Genomic DNA, 14,919 nt, shown 5'->3' on the forward strand with positions numbered 1-14,919 from the left:
CGTTTTGCACATCCGCATCCTTATTTATCACCATAAACCCATACGGGGTTCGCCAGCTTTCCGAACACATCTCTCGAAACAGCTGCATGGTTATTATGGGTGCGACATGATCTTCATAAATATGTCGCAAATTCAAGTCGTCCTGTTCGAATAGGACAATTCAGTTGGCATTATCTCTAATCAATTGTTTAGGAATTTTAGAATACGTCTGACCCAAGTAGAAACAATCGATGGCGTTATGCCTGCCCATTGAAAAGTACGCTCTAATATTATCCTGTTTTTCACAAGCGATATCGTCAAAGATAAAAACCGAATTAGGTTTGGCAGCACTGGGCTCCATAATGTCCGCGTTCTTGTTGAATGTGAAGCAGCCAATATCCTTCATTGGTTGTAAAATTTCCCCCAAAACCCTATATTTGTCCTGATTCAGCGATTTGGAATAGACGTACACGTGTTTGAAGCGAAGACCATTAGGTTCAGTTAGCAGACTGAGCATCGTATTCGTTTTACCACAATTGGACGGTCCACAAATGACGCATCTTACGCTGTTTGGAAGTAATACGCCATGGGTTTTTTTGTGGTCCACATTTGGCGTCGTGTCGAGATTTTGAACGAGCAGCTTTTGCTTCTGCATCACTACCTTCATTTTGGGGTCGCGGTTGAAATAAGACTACGAACATTTTTTATCATTACATTTTATTTATACATTAAATAAATACAAATCATAGTTTCTTCACTTCCCCGGTCAGAGGATTGTATTGAATTAGTGCGTCGTGCAGGATCAGACAATAGGCAACCGTTCCCGCCTCGAAGGCCTCCATCGACTCCATTTCCAACTTAACATCTACCGTCGAATGCTTCAGAGATTCGTTTTGCTTTGAACAGTCCAGCACGAAGATGGGGCAACTTTTAAAATACAAATAGTCAAAGAGGGCGTCTTGATGCTCATCTTTCGAGTAATAATCGCGCCGAAAGTTTAAATAGTTTTGATATGCAATGATGTACTTGTTGGCATTAAAATCTAAATGCATCGCTTCGTACGGATAACTTTCCGAGTTGAGATGCAGTTTTAAATTTCGAATATTGATGTTATCGAAATTGGCCGCTCTTGCTTCGTGTGAAAACTTTTTACCGCTTCGTTGAAATGCCACAATTATCCATCGTGGTTTCTCTAGTTGAGTTGAAGTTTTGATTGGCCATATATCCGACTGTGCCTGTTTTAAAGCGGGCAATTCGTACAGTTCCCATTGACGAAATGGCATTGTGATTATAGCATCTTTATTGATGCGTTCGTATAGGCTAATTTTGGCGCTATCGCTAACGGTCACGTGAGGAACTTTCCATTGAATTTTTGTTAATGTTATTGTTGCATCGTCGGCGGTACCGATGTAGCAATTGGCATCGCTTCTAGCACGAATTAATACCAATTCTTGTCGCATGTTTACGATAACCTGTCGATAGTCCTCCATGCATCCGAATATGTGTTTTAGCGGAATGCAAACAGCGAAATGCTTCTCCTTGTTGCTCTTATTGAAATCTACTTGAAGGGATTCATCGGTCGGTGACCACCCCAAATGTTTGAGACCTTTGCTTTCAGTAGACGTATACGATACGTATCCCTTCAGTGAGGATGTAATACCAGGATTCCTGCATACATCCACTTTCTGACCTCCCAACTCATAGCGAATTTCTTCGAAAAGGAATGGTGCGAAATTGTTTGTTAGGTTGCATGTTTTTGCGATGGCACCCTCTCCTTCCGGCTGACTCCATTCAATTTTTCCTTCCAAGTACAAAAAACTGTCGTAGGTGGCGCTTATCAGCTCTTGATTTTGAATTAATATTCGTATTTCACTGGAAAGTCCGTAATCTGAAGATCCTCCGTATGGAAGATGGGTATGAATATCGGATTTAACAATCGTTTCGTCAAAGTGTACGCTTTGAAAGACGTTTAACGAGTCTGCTGCCGCCGCCATTTTGCACTTTCAGGCCAATGGATTCCAAGAAAAATTTTTCTACTGGCATTAATGTGCCCGGTCCCTGTCTCGATTGAGAATAACTCGATTTCCGGTTATCTTGTTTATTTATAGTGTTGAGGAAGGTTGGCAATGGACCTTGATTAATACGTAACCCCATATTCTTTTAACTCCAATCGTACTGTAAACGGTTCACTTTCCCCGAAATCGATCGGTTCGCCCTTTTGATTCGTCAACTTTATAGTTATATTGCTAATTCTACTGGTATTTACTTCCAAATATTGAGTATTACTGGGAATTTTATCTAAGCGATAACCTGGTGGAACGGAAACGTCTATTTCGTAAAGGACCTTAGCGCGATTTCCGTTTCGATAGGATCCCGTAATGAGATTACACTCTATGTGAATGTTGGTATGCTTAATGATTTGAATATCTAAAGCAGATGTATGTAGAACATTCGCATCCAATATCTTCGATTCGAAACCGAGCATGCGTCCTATGCAATCTCTTGGGGTGAAATCTATATCAAATTCGCAGCTAAGTTCACACTTGAGCGTATTGTTATTTGCACGTAGACTAAAGCGGCTTGTAGGAATGTGAGCTTTTATATACTCGCTTACCTATCTCTTCCAACTCGTACGCACCGTGCGGAATTGTTATCACCTTGGAGTATACGCTATTTGACTCAGTTTTATAGTAAAACTTATCGTTTCCCGCGTGAATGTTTCTTATGCTGTTACAGCCATAAAACCCCACCATCCCGATAACGTACATTTTCCCCGAAGGAAGTTCAATGGGGGGATAGAAATCATGACTCGCCGTATTTCCAACGCCCTCTATGCTGAACGTCGTCGACATGATTACAGCTACTGCTCGTTTAGTCAGTGCTCGTGTTATTTATACAGAAATTTTAAGCACAGATGGCCGCAATTCGTTGTACCAAATTGTTGCTCTTGTCCGTAATTATAATAGATTTTACAGTCGCGGAAATACTCGATCACTTCTCGTGGTGGTGGAATATTACCGAAACTATCATAGTACCAAACTCGTCTACTACGTTTTTTGTACGAGACCCAATGAGTGTCACGCCCCCTTTGACTATCTAAATTAATAACCCCGGATTCATTTTTCCATGGCGATATAGGCATATTATCTCGCATAAACACGTCCCTAAAGTATGGTACACACCCTTTTGCGTGCTTACGTAGATCTACATCTGTTAACGGCCGCTTTGGCAATTTTTTGAAGTTTTTTTTTTTTTTAAATGCAACGCCAAACTGCCTCCCGATTTGTAAGGTTTCAAATACAGCGCACCGCCACTTTTATTTCCTATAGCGATCGATTCCATCGTGCGATTATGGCGTGAAGTTTCATCTTGCATTTTACGTGCGTCACGAGATGCATTAACTGCTTTAGCAATGCCTGCCGCGCCACCGGCTAAAGCTCCCACTGCCGATAAACCGGCGAATAGGGGTATCAAAAATGGTAAAACCCCACCCTGTTTTGGTATGGGAATAACTCTAGGTACGCTTACATTTTTCCTACCACCTAAACTTTTTATGGCCATATTTGCTGCAGTAACAGCTGACTTTATAACATCCGCGGTATTGCCGCTTTTCCTCATTTTCTTAGCAATTGTCCTGCGCAAGTTCAATAAACTGCTCTTCTTCTTCTTCGTTTTCACTCCCATCCCCAACTTTCGTTTTACCTTCATGATGGTGCCCACTGTGAGAGCCGCTGCTCGTTCCCCTAATTTTGCGTTAGAAGCTTTCAACCGTTCCCAAGCTTTGCGCTCTAAAACTCGATCTGCTTGATGTCGACTTTCCAAGTCTTGGTTATCCCTATAGCTAATGTCGTGCTCTTTACACTGAGCGTCTAGTGGATTAATGCCGGGATCTCCGCGCCTTAACCTTTTGTCTAATTTAGTACCAGGTCCGCAATATTGATAGCCGGGAATATGTAGCTCAATTGGAAGTTTGTTTATGAGAGTATTAACCAAGCCACTTCCATCCGTACACTTCCGCTTCCGATTCAACATTGTTGACATGCTACAGTGTGGTTGCATATTTATAGGAAATCTGGGGGCAAATGAAAAAATGCTAAAAGGCAGTAATCGTTTATTGAGGACGTCGATATATGTGGTACATTAAATAAGTAGGTCTATAGTGTAATATTTCCATCATGCACACTCTGTATTGTGAGAATTTACATTATTCTTATAGTTTAGCACATCTTCAATATCCCGATAGATGTTAGCGTCGTCATCGTCCTCTTCCTCCTCGTCACCAAACTCCATTTTACGAAAGTGACGGTAGTTAATCACCTGTTCGATAAAATCTTGATAGAAACAGGACAGAGCGTATGATTCCAGTAAATCAAATCGATAGTTGATTATATCTTTCAAATTAAACAGTTCTTCAATATCGTTCTTTTCCATCGTGCAATATTGAGAGCTGCTGTTGCCACATTGTATTCTTACACTCTTCAACATTTTTTCAGTAGCCCCCTTCACTGACTCCCACGTATAGTAGATGGTGATATTACTATTAAGTGTATCCGAACTTTGATCTCGTTCGACATCTTTCTCTTCGTTCACATTCGACCAATCTATCCATCTTTCGATCTCTTGTGATCGGAAAAACTTCATTTCGAGATATGTTTGCCATTTTAAAAGTGTCACCCAATCTTCTCTTTTCATGAGCATAACACTGCCGCATGCGATGCGAAGGATTGGTTCAAGGTTAAGGTGTGTACTGTAACCGATTTCGATGTATTTGGAATTATCTAAGCTGTCGAAGAGGGCGTAAGAGGTACAATCTATTAAACGTTCCTCAATCGCTTTGCTATGCATATTTTCAACTTGAGGAGATGATGGTGGCGTTGATCCATATCCATTATCATTACAACACCAACACGAGCACGTGAAATAGTTACTATTACAGCTATTTTTCGTCGCCATGGATGATAGTTTCTTTAGTGTATTCATGAGAGAGCGAAGTACACAACGACGATCACCCCACAACTGAAGTATATTTTTCGTGGGGCATTCATTTTATTTCGAAATGAAAAGACAATTATCTATAATATTATGTTTTATTTTACCACAACAACAACAACAACACTAATCTATTGTTTACATAAATTTTAAATTGGTAGTTTTTCCCGCTGTTCCGGCGCTTTCGATGAATACATCGCTAGTCTTCAAGGACTCTTTGAGGACGTTCAGGCGATCGCCTTCCTTGAAATATTCATAGAATCGTAATGGCAGCACACATTTAAAATTTTCAGTTTCCAATACTATTCGATCACCATATTTTGTATTTATGGTGTCGGCATTCACAATTCTAAACTTCTCCCCCACTTCCAAGTCCTTGACATTTTTGAATACTTTACAGAATGTACTGGTGTTGAGTGCGTTAAGATCCATTTTAACTGTTTCAAGAACACTATTGGACTGATTGAAACCATCGCTGCCGCTCACCCTTATATTTCCAACTCGTGACCTTGAAATCTACAGCGATACATTGCCGAACGATGATCGGCTTCTAATACTGGAGAAATTATTGCATGATATTGCTCGATTCTACGTCGGAATCGAACTCTATCGACTGCTACAGTTTCCCATGGGCCTTTCCTTGCTGCCCAGTAAGCAAAATGCCACGTCACCATTACATATGTTCTATTATTGGATTCATCGAATTTAACACTCTTCACCGGATTCTGAAGACTCATCCTTCCACGCTTGCAACTGTTCACTAAACTGCTCCAACTTTGCATCCCTTAGTTTCCGGATAATACACTCGTCACATATTTTATAGCTTAAGTAACTGTCACATATTGCCTCTCCTAACTCATACTTTGCGGCAATAGCTTGGCACTCCTCTGGGCTATATTCACCGCGTCCATATATCGCCTCGTGCTCTGCATCAAATGCTAATGCAGAAAAATGCTGCTTAAGGCGTCTCACGGCCGTTACGAAATCGACAGCTTTGGCCAATGATTCCTCAGCATATGCCATCCACGACATCTTTAATACATGTACACCTTGTAACGAACATATAGAGGCTTATATAAGCGTCAATCCCCACCACATCTTCAAAGTCATATTTAGAATATAGTGTAATTTAGAATCGGCCACCTCCGATACTTTATCTCGAGCGCAAACCTCGACCCCCTTGACTTTGACGTTAGCACAGGCGCAAACCTCGCCAGCAGAGTTACAAACCTAGTTACTTTTCTAGTGACTTTTTGATTTAGAATCGACCCCTATATCACTAGCAGAGTTTCAACCCTCTCGAGTGACGCAGAGTTTCAAACCTAGTTACTTTTCTAGTGACTGTTAGCAGAGTTTCAAACCTCTCGTGACCTTCTAGTGACTTTGAGCAGAGTTTCAAGCCTACACATGGCCTTCACTTTTGAGACCCCAAATGACCTTGAACACGCGTATGGGAATTTCAATGCAGGACCTGGCCCCAACACCGAGCGCAATAACCCATGGGGTGACTAACCCAATGGCTTAGCACACGCGCAGTAGTTCAAATGACCTTGGAATTGGTGCATGCGCAGTAGTATCAAATTTGGAGTTGGCGCATGCGCAGAACTCAAGGTCAAAGTGGTCCAGGATCGGTGTTGCTCTACTACGCGCGTCTTTAACAGAAAATATTTTATGAATTGCAAATAAAAGGAATAAGCTCTATCCCGGAAAATTTGCTATGAACATCGAACTGTATCGCCGGCGTATATTTTTATCGGGTTGAAGTTGGTTCAACCCGCAATTGGTTCCATTAAATTCGCTGGCGAAGGCGTCAAGGTCCCAAAACTGACTCCCAAGGTAAACCCGCACGATCCGAAAGTTTCCTGCGATTTTTTGAGGGAACGAATATCCCGGGGCGAGCTTTCTACTACTTACTGCTTTTTTTGCTTGAGAATGGCAATTTTGGGGACGAATATTTCGGAAACGAATGCACCTATGTGGAGAATGTAGGTCTTAATTTCCAAAAGTACTTTTTACTGGATTAAGGCAGTTTCAAAAAGTTTACTGCAGTCGTCAGTGAGGCCAGAATTGAGCCCTAAACTTTGGTTCTGTAAACTTCTGGCCACTTCAGCCCTTTATACCGGTTCGCTTTTCAGTGGCGAATCGTTCCTGAGTACTGTCACTCGTCCGTGCGCTCGTAGTAGACCCCAAGTTACGGGTCAGTCGACGAAAAAGAGGTGGGAATTCAACTTCACACTTACCGAGAAACATAAAATGGTATACAAAGTCAATAGAAGTCGGTGGCGGTTAGGCCCGTCGAAGCCCCATCTACAGTAAAGAAAAGGAAGAGAAGTACCCTAACCTCGACCCCAACTGTGATTTAGGTAGAACCTGCTTGGTAGGTCTAGGTTTTTTGTTCCTTCAGGTTTCAGCTCATTTCCTAAATGTTAATTAAGGAATACACATAATTATTTCCTATCATGTATTTAATTTATCTTGTCTCTGTGCTTTAAATTAAAATCCTACAGGGCACAACGTAAGATATAGGGTCCTAACGCTATCATCTAGGAAGTCTAAGCCTGAAAGAAACTAAGTGTGTTTATCTTCCGATTCGCCACAGCACTTCGAAGGCTTTGGAAGATCTTAAAAACTGTTAAATAAATATTAAGAAATACTTAAAAACGGCTCGGTTAAATTCTTAAATATTTTTGGAGGCTCTAAATATCTTTACTTTAAGACTTTTAGAAGATCTCACAAATTCATAAACGCTCTTAAAGGCTCGGAGAAATTCAAAAGCTTACGAAAAAATTCTGAAAGGCTCTTTGGTGCACTTTTGGAAAATGCGTTCTGAAAACTCTTAAAGCTCAGTAAACGATTTTAGGGTCTTTCACAGACTCTACAACCAATGAAAGGCCTTTATAAGATCCTTGGAGAACCTTAGAGATTCTAGAAAACCTTTGAAAACCCATGGACAAAAACTCTTGGGGGAAAACATTTGGAAACTCATGAATGGTTAAACACTATTACATCTCTTAAAAGCTCTTGAAGACTGTTATAATCTAAAGGCCTTTAAAAGCTTTTTAGTGCTCTCATAAACTCAATTCCATTGGGGTGGGGAAGGGGTGAGAATTTTTTTTGAAGACAATAGGTCGATAGATTTTCTCCCGAAGATTCCGGATTCTGGAAATATATATTTTGGATTGAATAATGAATATTGAAGAATCCTATTCTTTTCATAAGGGGCACTTAGGCACACCAAAGGCCAATTGCGCCTACTCAATTTATTTCCCAAGTAGGTTCAGAGCCCGCTAGGAGAGGCCAGTGGCTCTTTCATGGTGCTCGGGAACTTCCCAGTTATGGCGTCCTCGTATCCCTGTGTATACGCTCCATCCTTGTTCAGAGGGTCGAGGAGGCCGTTTTAGCACCAGGCGCTCCAGCGGAGTGGAGAAAACACTCCCCTCTGTCCGGAAGAGAATATACGGCGACGACGAAAAATTCCTGTTTCAGCGCAATTTGACCACAAAAGGAACTCTCCGAAGGTGAATATTGGCGAATAATTTTAGGATAGCGAATTTGTTGCGAATGTTTCTTCAGGGGGAATTTTCCAAGAGCTAGCTTTCGTAAGTGAATTTTCTGGGTGTCGTTATTATCAAGGTTTGCTACAAGAATTTCTTTTTCGGAGCAAGCTTCTTAGCAGCCGGGTAAATTTGGGGCGACAAAACGGCAGGGTCGGTTTGTCTATACTCAATATTATGGAAACAGTTTTTCTTGTGAGAATTGCCAAAGGACGACTTCACAAGGCCAATTTTCCGGGGCGAATTTTACAAAGTCAATATTTTTATGGCAATTTTACCTGGGAGTGCTCTAAACGCGATATTTTGCGAACTTTCCAAGGGAAACGTGGTGCATACTCCTTGCAGGGGAGTATGCGAAGAGTGAGCTTTTGTGAGGGGATGATACCAGTATTACCGAGCATTGCCACAGGAATTTTTTTAGCAATTTATTTGGGGCATTACTGCGCACGTACCGAACTCTGTCCGACATTGGGGACAAGACCGATCGGGCTCTGCAGTCGAGCATGTGCATCTCTGCTTCGGGTCTCAAACGTCTTCCCGCACTTCAACACATAACACCGATCGAGAAGTAACAGCAAGTACGTGACGGGACAAACTGGGTGTTATTGATAGGGTTGCGCGTCTCTTTCTTTAGCTCCTTTTACCTAGGACGTAAGTCCTTCGCAGCACTTAGCCCTTCCACTCGAGGAAGGTTACCGGTGGGAACTACGAGGAGGTAGCTGCTCGAAACTATGACTTGTGCAAACCTTATCGTATGCACCACTACGATAAGAGGACTTAGTAAGTTTTCTGGTTCAATCGGCTCACGTTCGTAACTCTGAAGAGAGTCATAGTTACTCCTGCCCATAGCAGCATCAATTGGAGCAAATATACGGAGGTCACGGAAAATTTCTGCTCGAGCTCAATTCGACTCTAAACATGGTTTGCTTTTATACAAGCGTGTTTCGCTAATTTTGAAGCTTGTTCTCGTACCTTGTATTTTGAAATTCAAATTTTGAAAAATCAAAACCTTTTCGAAGACGGTAATTATTCAGTTACACAATTTTCCATGAATTGATGTGCTTTTTTTATATACAAGAATGTGATGCGAGCTGTTTTGCTCATTACATTTTATACTGAAGCAAATAAAACGCGTTATCTTTAAAATAAAATGTTACAACGCACAACTTTGACTGACATTTTATCAAACAAATTTAAAAGTACGTGTTAAATATTTACAGGAATTGAATTCCAATGAAAACTTCTTTATTTTGCATTAATTGTTGATGTTTTCCAGTCACTCCAACGTTTATTTGGCACATCTTATCAATTTGAAGTGTTCATAAAAAGAAACGACCTTACTTTGGTCATTCTGTTGTTACGTTTACCTATTAGTGTAATTTATACGTGTAGATTTGCGATACTCCAACGCGCCGAAAAATATCAGCTAGCTACTGCTTTTATGTTACAAGAAACCATTAACAACGAGATCATTCGTTATGTAATGAACAAGCGTGGAAAATCCTCTTTCCGCATTGTGACGATCGCAGTATGGCGCCTCGACTGTGATCCATTAATCTCTTTGCATTAGAAAAAATGTATCGCATCCATTATTTTTTTGCTATACAGGAAGGGCGTTGCTCTCCATTTATGAACATGACAATTCCGATATTGCGTTAATCCAAATTTTTGTTAAAACAGGGAGAGCCGAACCAACAGGTGGCGCTTCACCGTCGACCTCCGTACACGCCTAGGATACTAATGTTACATTTATTTCGTCACTTCGGCATAAATCGGCAACAAGTATTCGACATGTACAAGACGATAAGAAAGAAAGTGAGGAATTTATAGTCGGGAATATATCACAATAATGCTAGCCTGCGTCTGTCAACCTACCGACGGCGGCATCTTCAGCCGATCGCCCGTGCCACTTGGCGCTCCGCCGTTGCAATCGAACGGTGCGGTTCCTAAAAGGAGCCGCGCGTTAGAAAAGCATTCGGTAATCACCACCGAACCTAACCCGAAAACGATTCATAAACATCAGGAAACCTACAAAAAAACCAAGCACGTCGCGAATAGAATAACGAAGAGGACTGGGAGGAGTGATGCTTTTGACACGGCGTCTGTTAGCGGCGAAAGCCTTTCATTGAGTGTTAATAATGAATCGAATGACAAAGCTTTAGAAGGCAAGCTTTCGCATGCAGAAGTTCTCGACGCTAATACTTTATGTGTTACAATTTTAGTTGCGAAACCGAAGGAGTTTCCCTTAGCAAATATTAATTGTCTTTCTACACGAAATAAATCTGAAACGAAACAAGAAACGATTGGCTGTGAAACACGAAACACCTCCATTGAAAAATGTAACGATCTGCGTAAGGTTTGTAGTTTTTTGTAATGCATGAGTTCATCAATCAAAACTTCTAGCGATTTACACAGTGCTCAAAGTTTTATTGGCCTACTGTAAGTAACTCCACTACAACATATTGCCTCGACCTAACTTTTCATATTTCTCCCAATTCGGGATGGAAGGTTATGAACTTTATTATTGCGTGATTTGTAACAGTTGGAGAAGTTTACAGAGCGGTCCCCCCTATTTATATCTATCAGACACGGCCAAAGTTCGGCGACAGAAGTATGCTCACATTTTGTCTCGGGTTATTGCGCCTCGTTGTTCATCATTCGCTACTCCCTTTACCAAAATTAAGCGCTTAATGTCTACCGCATCAGTTTCGAAGTGGTACTTACGTACATTAATTACGCAACTAGTTTCTCTCAAACCTGTGTGTGTTATTAGAAATTATTAATTAACTCTGTACTACGCGGCAATCTAACGCCGCAAGGTCGACTGTATAAACTCGTACGGGTTGGCGATGATTTTGAAGTAGATTGTGCGAAATAAATTTGCTTCTTGAGACGATCGCGAGCTTTTACTCCCCAACGCAGCCTACGCATCAATGTTCGTTATGGAAACTTGTTAAAATACAGTTAACAGTGAGAAATGAGCGTCTGTTCAGACTGAACATGTTTTTCAAACGTCTAGCTAACACGTATGCTTTGTACATTTGTAGATACACAACACGTTTATGGGCGTTTTACATGCCACACGCGCAGATAACGTCGAAGAATCAAATTGTATGTTTCACCAAGGTAGATAAGAGCATCTACTTACAGAATCAGAGCCAAAGTTCTACAAATAACCTTTGTGGAATAGATTACAGTGTGATAAATCAAAACTTCAATTAAATTCTCTCGATACAGATGTAGAGAAAGTACTACAATAATTATCAACCGATTCCCGATCCGGTAAATCTCTCGATCGATGTAGACGTTGCTTTGTGATTGGTCAAGGATCTTCCGTGTTTTAAATTTGTCTACCCCCGGAAGTACTTCGTCTTGTTAACATGGTTCCACGGAGGATGCCCCTGATTTATTGATGGAATTTGCTTGTTTGCTGATGTTAAATCTTCCCTTAATAAAGCGATCGGAGAGCTATTAACCCCTTTTTGGTGAAAATTGTCTCTTATGCAACCCGACGGAGCGTAGGTTAGAAGGCATCAGGTCTTTAACGAGAACTGCTGGCTCTCCTTACGACGAATGTTCTTATATAGCTTCTGTTGTATTAAGATTACACCACTCCACGCATATAAATAGGGAACCCATGCATAACCCGTTACAAGAAGATAAGTGCAGTTCTCATTTTTTCGGGCGTTTGTTTGTCTCCAGATAATCTCTGCCCAGCTTTAATCCTTACATTCAAATGTTTAGCTTCACATCCGTGCTTCAGATCCAACGTCTAAGCTTGAAACATCAAAATTGAAGCTTATGCTATAGATTCTTCACACTTTAAAACTCAAGGTTCAATCTTCCAGTTTTGACTTTCAAAAATTAAAACTTCTTTATTACCAGGCTCCCTGGCGTCCTACACATTTAGGACTAATGTTGAAATTCAAATTAATTAAACGCGCTTCATTTGAGACTAGACAACAGTCCAATCAGACGAAGTTTGTTGCAACACATTTGATTAGCTAGCGGTATTTATTCTCACACAAATGACCGGGCAGAAATTCCCAGTAATGCCTATTGTTCCGTGGAATATCGGGTCAATCGCAAAAGATATGCGATAATGGAATTTCCTGCACGGTCTTGCAGTTTTATTACTTGTTTTTGCAACATTGAAAAACTAAAATCTGTTAATAATTAATTAACGGATGCTTCCCTATGTTCTCTACTGGAACAATTAGAAACCAATTACGTCCGGCAGCTGGTTTTCCTTATCAGCGGTTAAACGGCTGCACAAATTAGAAAATTCCTTTTGCCATATATTTCTCAGTTCTAGAAGAAATAAATAAGCTATGGTTTCTTAGCCACAAAACGCCCAAATACCCGTTCATATACCGGGTGATCATGAAAGCTGGTAACTTCCCTCAATAGACGGCGAGTTCGTTCATTCTAATATAATTCCTGTACGAAAACGGGTGATTCATTACAATACATTTCTGTGGCATTCTTTTACATCGTTGACTCGTTATGCTAGCTTATATTTGTTCCGCCTCCCAGTATACACACTCGCAAGCCTGTTGAGGGCCCAGAACAAGAGAGGGATAATAAATAAATGTCGCAATTTGCACGTTATCTAACCTTCCGTACGAACACAAGTGATTCATCACCATTAGTTTATGAACTACACAGGTACCAGTGCTCTTCCTCAACTCCGTTCGATCTGGCACCTTCCTCTTCATTGCTACGTACCCCTCTCTCTCTTTTCCTTTACATCATATATCTTTTTCATCCCTCTCATTCCTCTATTCTCTTTCTCGTCCACAGTCTCTTCCAGCACGTCTCTTAACAAACTTTTTTTTTGTCAACTCGGGAGTCTAACCCATTTGACGTTCTTTTGTTGTGGTTTCTGTGATTGGTCTCCTTTCTCCAACTGGTAGCCAATACGGGTCCGTAGAAGAACGCTTGTAATAAGACGAGTAGTGTACATGTATCTACCAGGGCCGTGTAATAAACAATCTTATGGACGGGGAAGTACATGATGTGGGGTCGGCGACATCTGGGCGCCATCCCCGAGTGTTATACTAAGGTGGTGATCTTCTTGGGCGAGTGTCTTCGAGGGGTAGTCGACTTCGGGCGGCCGAAAGTTTCTTAGATCTAGAATCGCGGTCTCTCTTTCACGTGTCGCCAATAGAAGCTCGATATATGAGCAATGTACTATTTTGTAGAGGGTTTTTAGCGGGTGAACGGGACGTCGGAAGTGGGTACTGCCAAAAGGAATGTGAGAACCCTCGACAAGAATTTACTGATGGTAGAATAAAGACTGCAAACGCGAATTGCAGGTGAATGGGGCGCCGGCCGGGCGTCGACAAGATCTTATTGATAGTAAAGTCAGCAGTGGCTAATAAAATACTGATCTGCCACACAATAATGGGCTGAAGTCCCTTCGATCTCACACGGGAACTTTGATACTCTTTTCATTGTTGTCCATGTACCACAATCATATAGGTAGCATTCCACACTGCGCACTTTGCGAGCATCCTGCATCAACTTTCTTATTTATTAATAGCTAGCTCAATTTAAATAAACTCTCTCACAAGAACAATTAACATGACAGTGCCAGCGACAAATACCACGCTACAACCGCTCGATCGAAACAGATTAAATGTCTCAATTATATCATGGTAATGTCATAATGTCCAGTTTCACACGGCGATTTCCAAACAGACGCGTACAAAAAAAACCGCAAACACTAAACTGAATTCGCTTCAGAGACTCCACTTCTCCGAATATGTGACACAAAACTTCTTCTTAACTCGAACTCGACTATTCAATCACGACGTACTTAAAATCTCTTAATTTAACAACTAAAATGTCTTCAATAAACTTATAATTACACAAATTGACTTGGCTTTGGTACATCCGAAAACCGAGAAGCTGGGAGCACGGCTCCAACAAATGGCCCGACTCTATCCAACGGCCAAACGATGCCTTTTCCTGTTTATTTAGTTAAAATAAATAAAATTATTTTATCTAAACGCGCACTTACAGCAACATCTGTTTACAAAATTAATTAACTTTTGCGATAAGCGCTACTCTTATCACGACCGGAGAAAAACATGAGATTAACTTTTCAAATATTGCGCAAATAAATTCGAGATGTTCCTTATCTTATAACAGGTAATTTTTTACAATGAAATAAATAAAATAAACAAACTACAATGCGGCTATAAACAAAAATCAACCATAATCTAAACTGGGTAAATTAACAAGATTTTGTTGAAATTTGAACCACATATGCTTCTAGTAAAGGCAAATATATCGCACATAGCTATGACCTTTCGGGAAGTACTGATCAATGTATGGAAAATGCTCTAGTGAAAATGTTTTTAAAAACGGTAAAACTATCCCGAGTGCAATT

At 40.8% G+C, this 14,919-nt stretch overlaps 2 protein-coding genes across 2 annotated transcripts; one reads left to right on the forward strand and one right to left on the reverse strand.

Annotated features, from left to right (window-relative positions):
* Window positions 1-722: 722 nt before the first annotated feature.
* Window positions 723-1,973, reverse strand: LOC116167106. The gene has a single exon (XM_031482346.1). The coding sequence runs from the start codon at window positions 1,971-1,973 to the stop codon at window positions 723-725; it is 1,251 nt and encodes a 416-aa protein (XP_031338206.1).
* Window positions 1,974-10,207: 8,234 nt separating this feature from the next.
* LOC116167111 lies at window positions 10,208-11,054 on the forward strand. Its single transcript, XM_031482351.1, has 3 exons — window positions 10,208-10,687; window positions 10,745-10,878; window positions 10,926-11,054. Exons 1-3 carry the CDS (start codon window positions 10,372-10,374, stop codon window positions 11,052-11,054), a joined length of 579 nt encoding a protein of 192 aa, XP_031338211.1. The 5' UTR covers window positions 10,208-10,371.
* The last annotated feature ends 3,865 nt before the right edge of the window (window positions 11,055-14,919 follow it).

This window comes from Photinus pyralis, unplaced genomic scaffold (assembly GCF_008802855.1).
Source record: "Photinus pyralis isolate 1611_PpyrPB1 unplaced genomic scaffold, Ppyr1.3 Ppyr1.4_LG3b, whole genome shotgun sequence".
Classification (NCBI taxonomy): domain Eukaryota; kingdom Metazoa; phylum Arthropoda; class Insecta; order Coleoptera; family Lampyridae; genus Photinus; species Photinus pyralis.

Bases quoted from the DNA above. Each gene is read 5' to 3' on its own strand.
- LOC116167106 (XM_031482346.1), bottom strand. From the start codon at position 1,973: ATGGCGGCGGCAGCAGACTCGTTAAACGTCTTTCAAAGCGTACACTTT.
- LOC116167111 (XM_031482351.1), top strand. From the start codon at position 10,372: ATGCTAGCCTGCGTCTGTCAACCTACCGACGGCGGCATCTTCAGCCGA. The intron at 10,688-10,744 runs GCAAGCTTTCGC...TTACAATTTTAG, and splicing joins GAATGACAAAGCTTTAGAAG to TTGCGAAACCGAAGGAGTTT. The intron at 10,879-10,925 runs GTTTGTAGTTTT...CAAAACTTCTAG, and splicing joins AATGTAACGATCTGCGTAAG to CGATTTACACAGTGCTCAAA.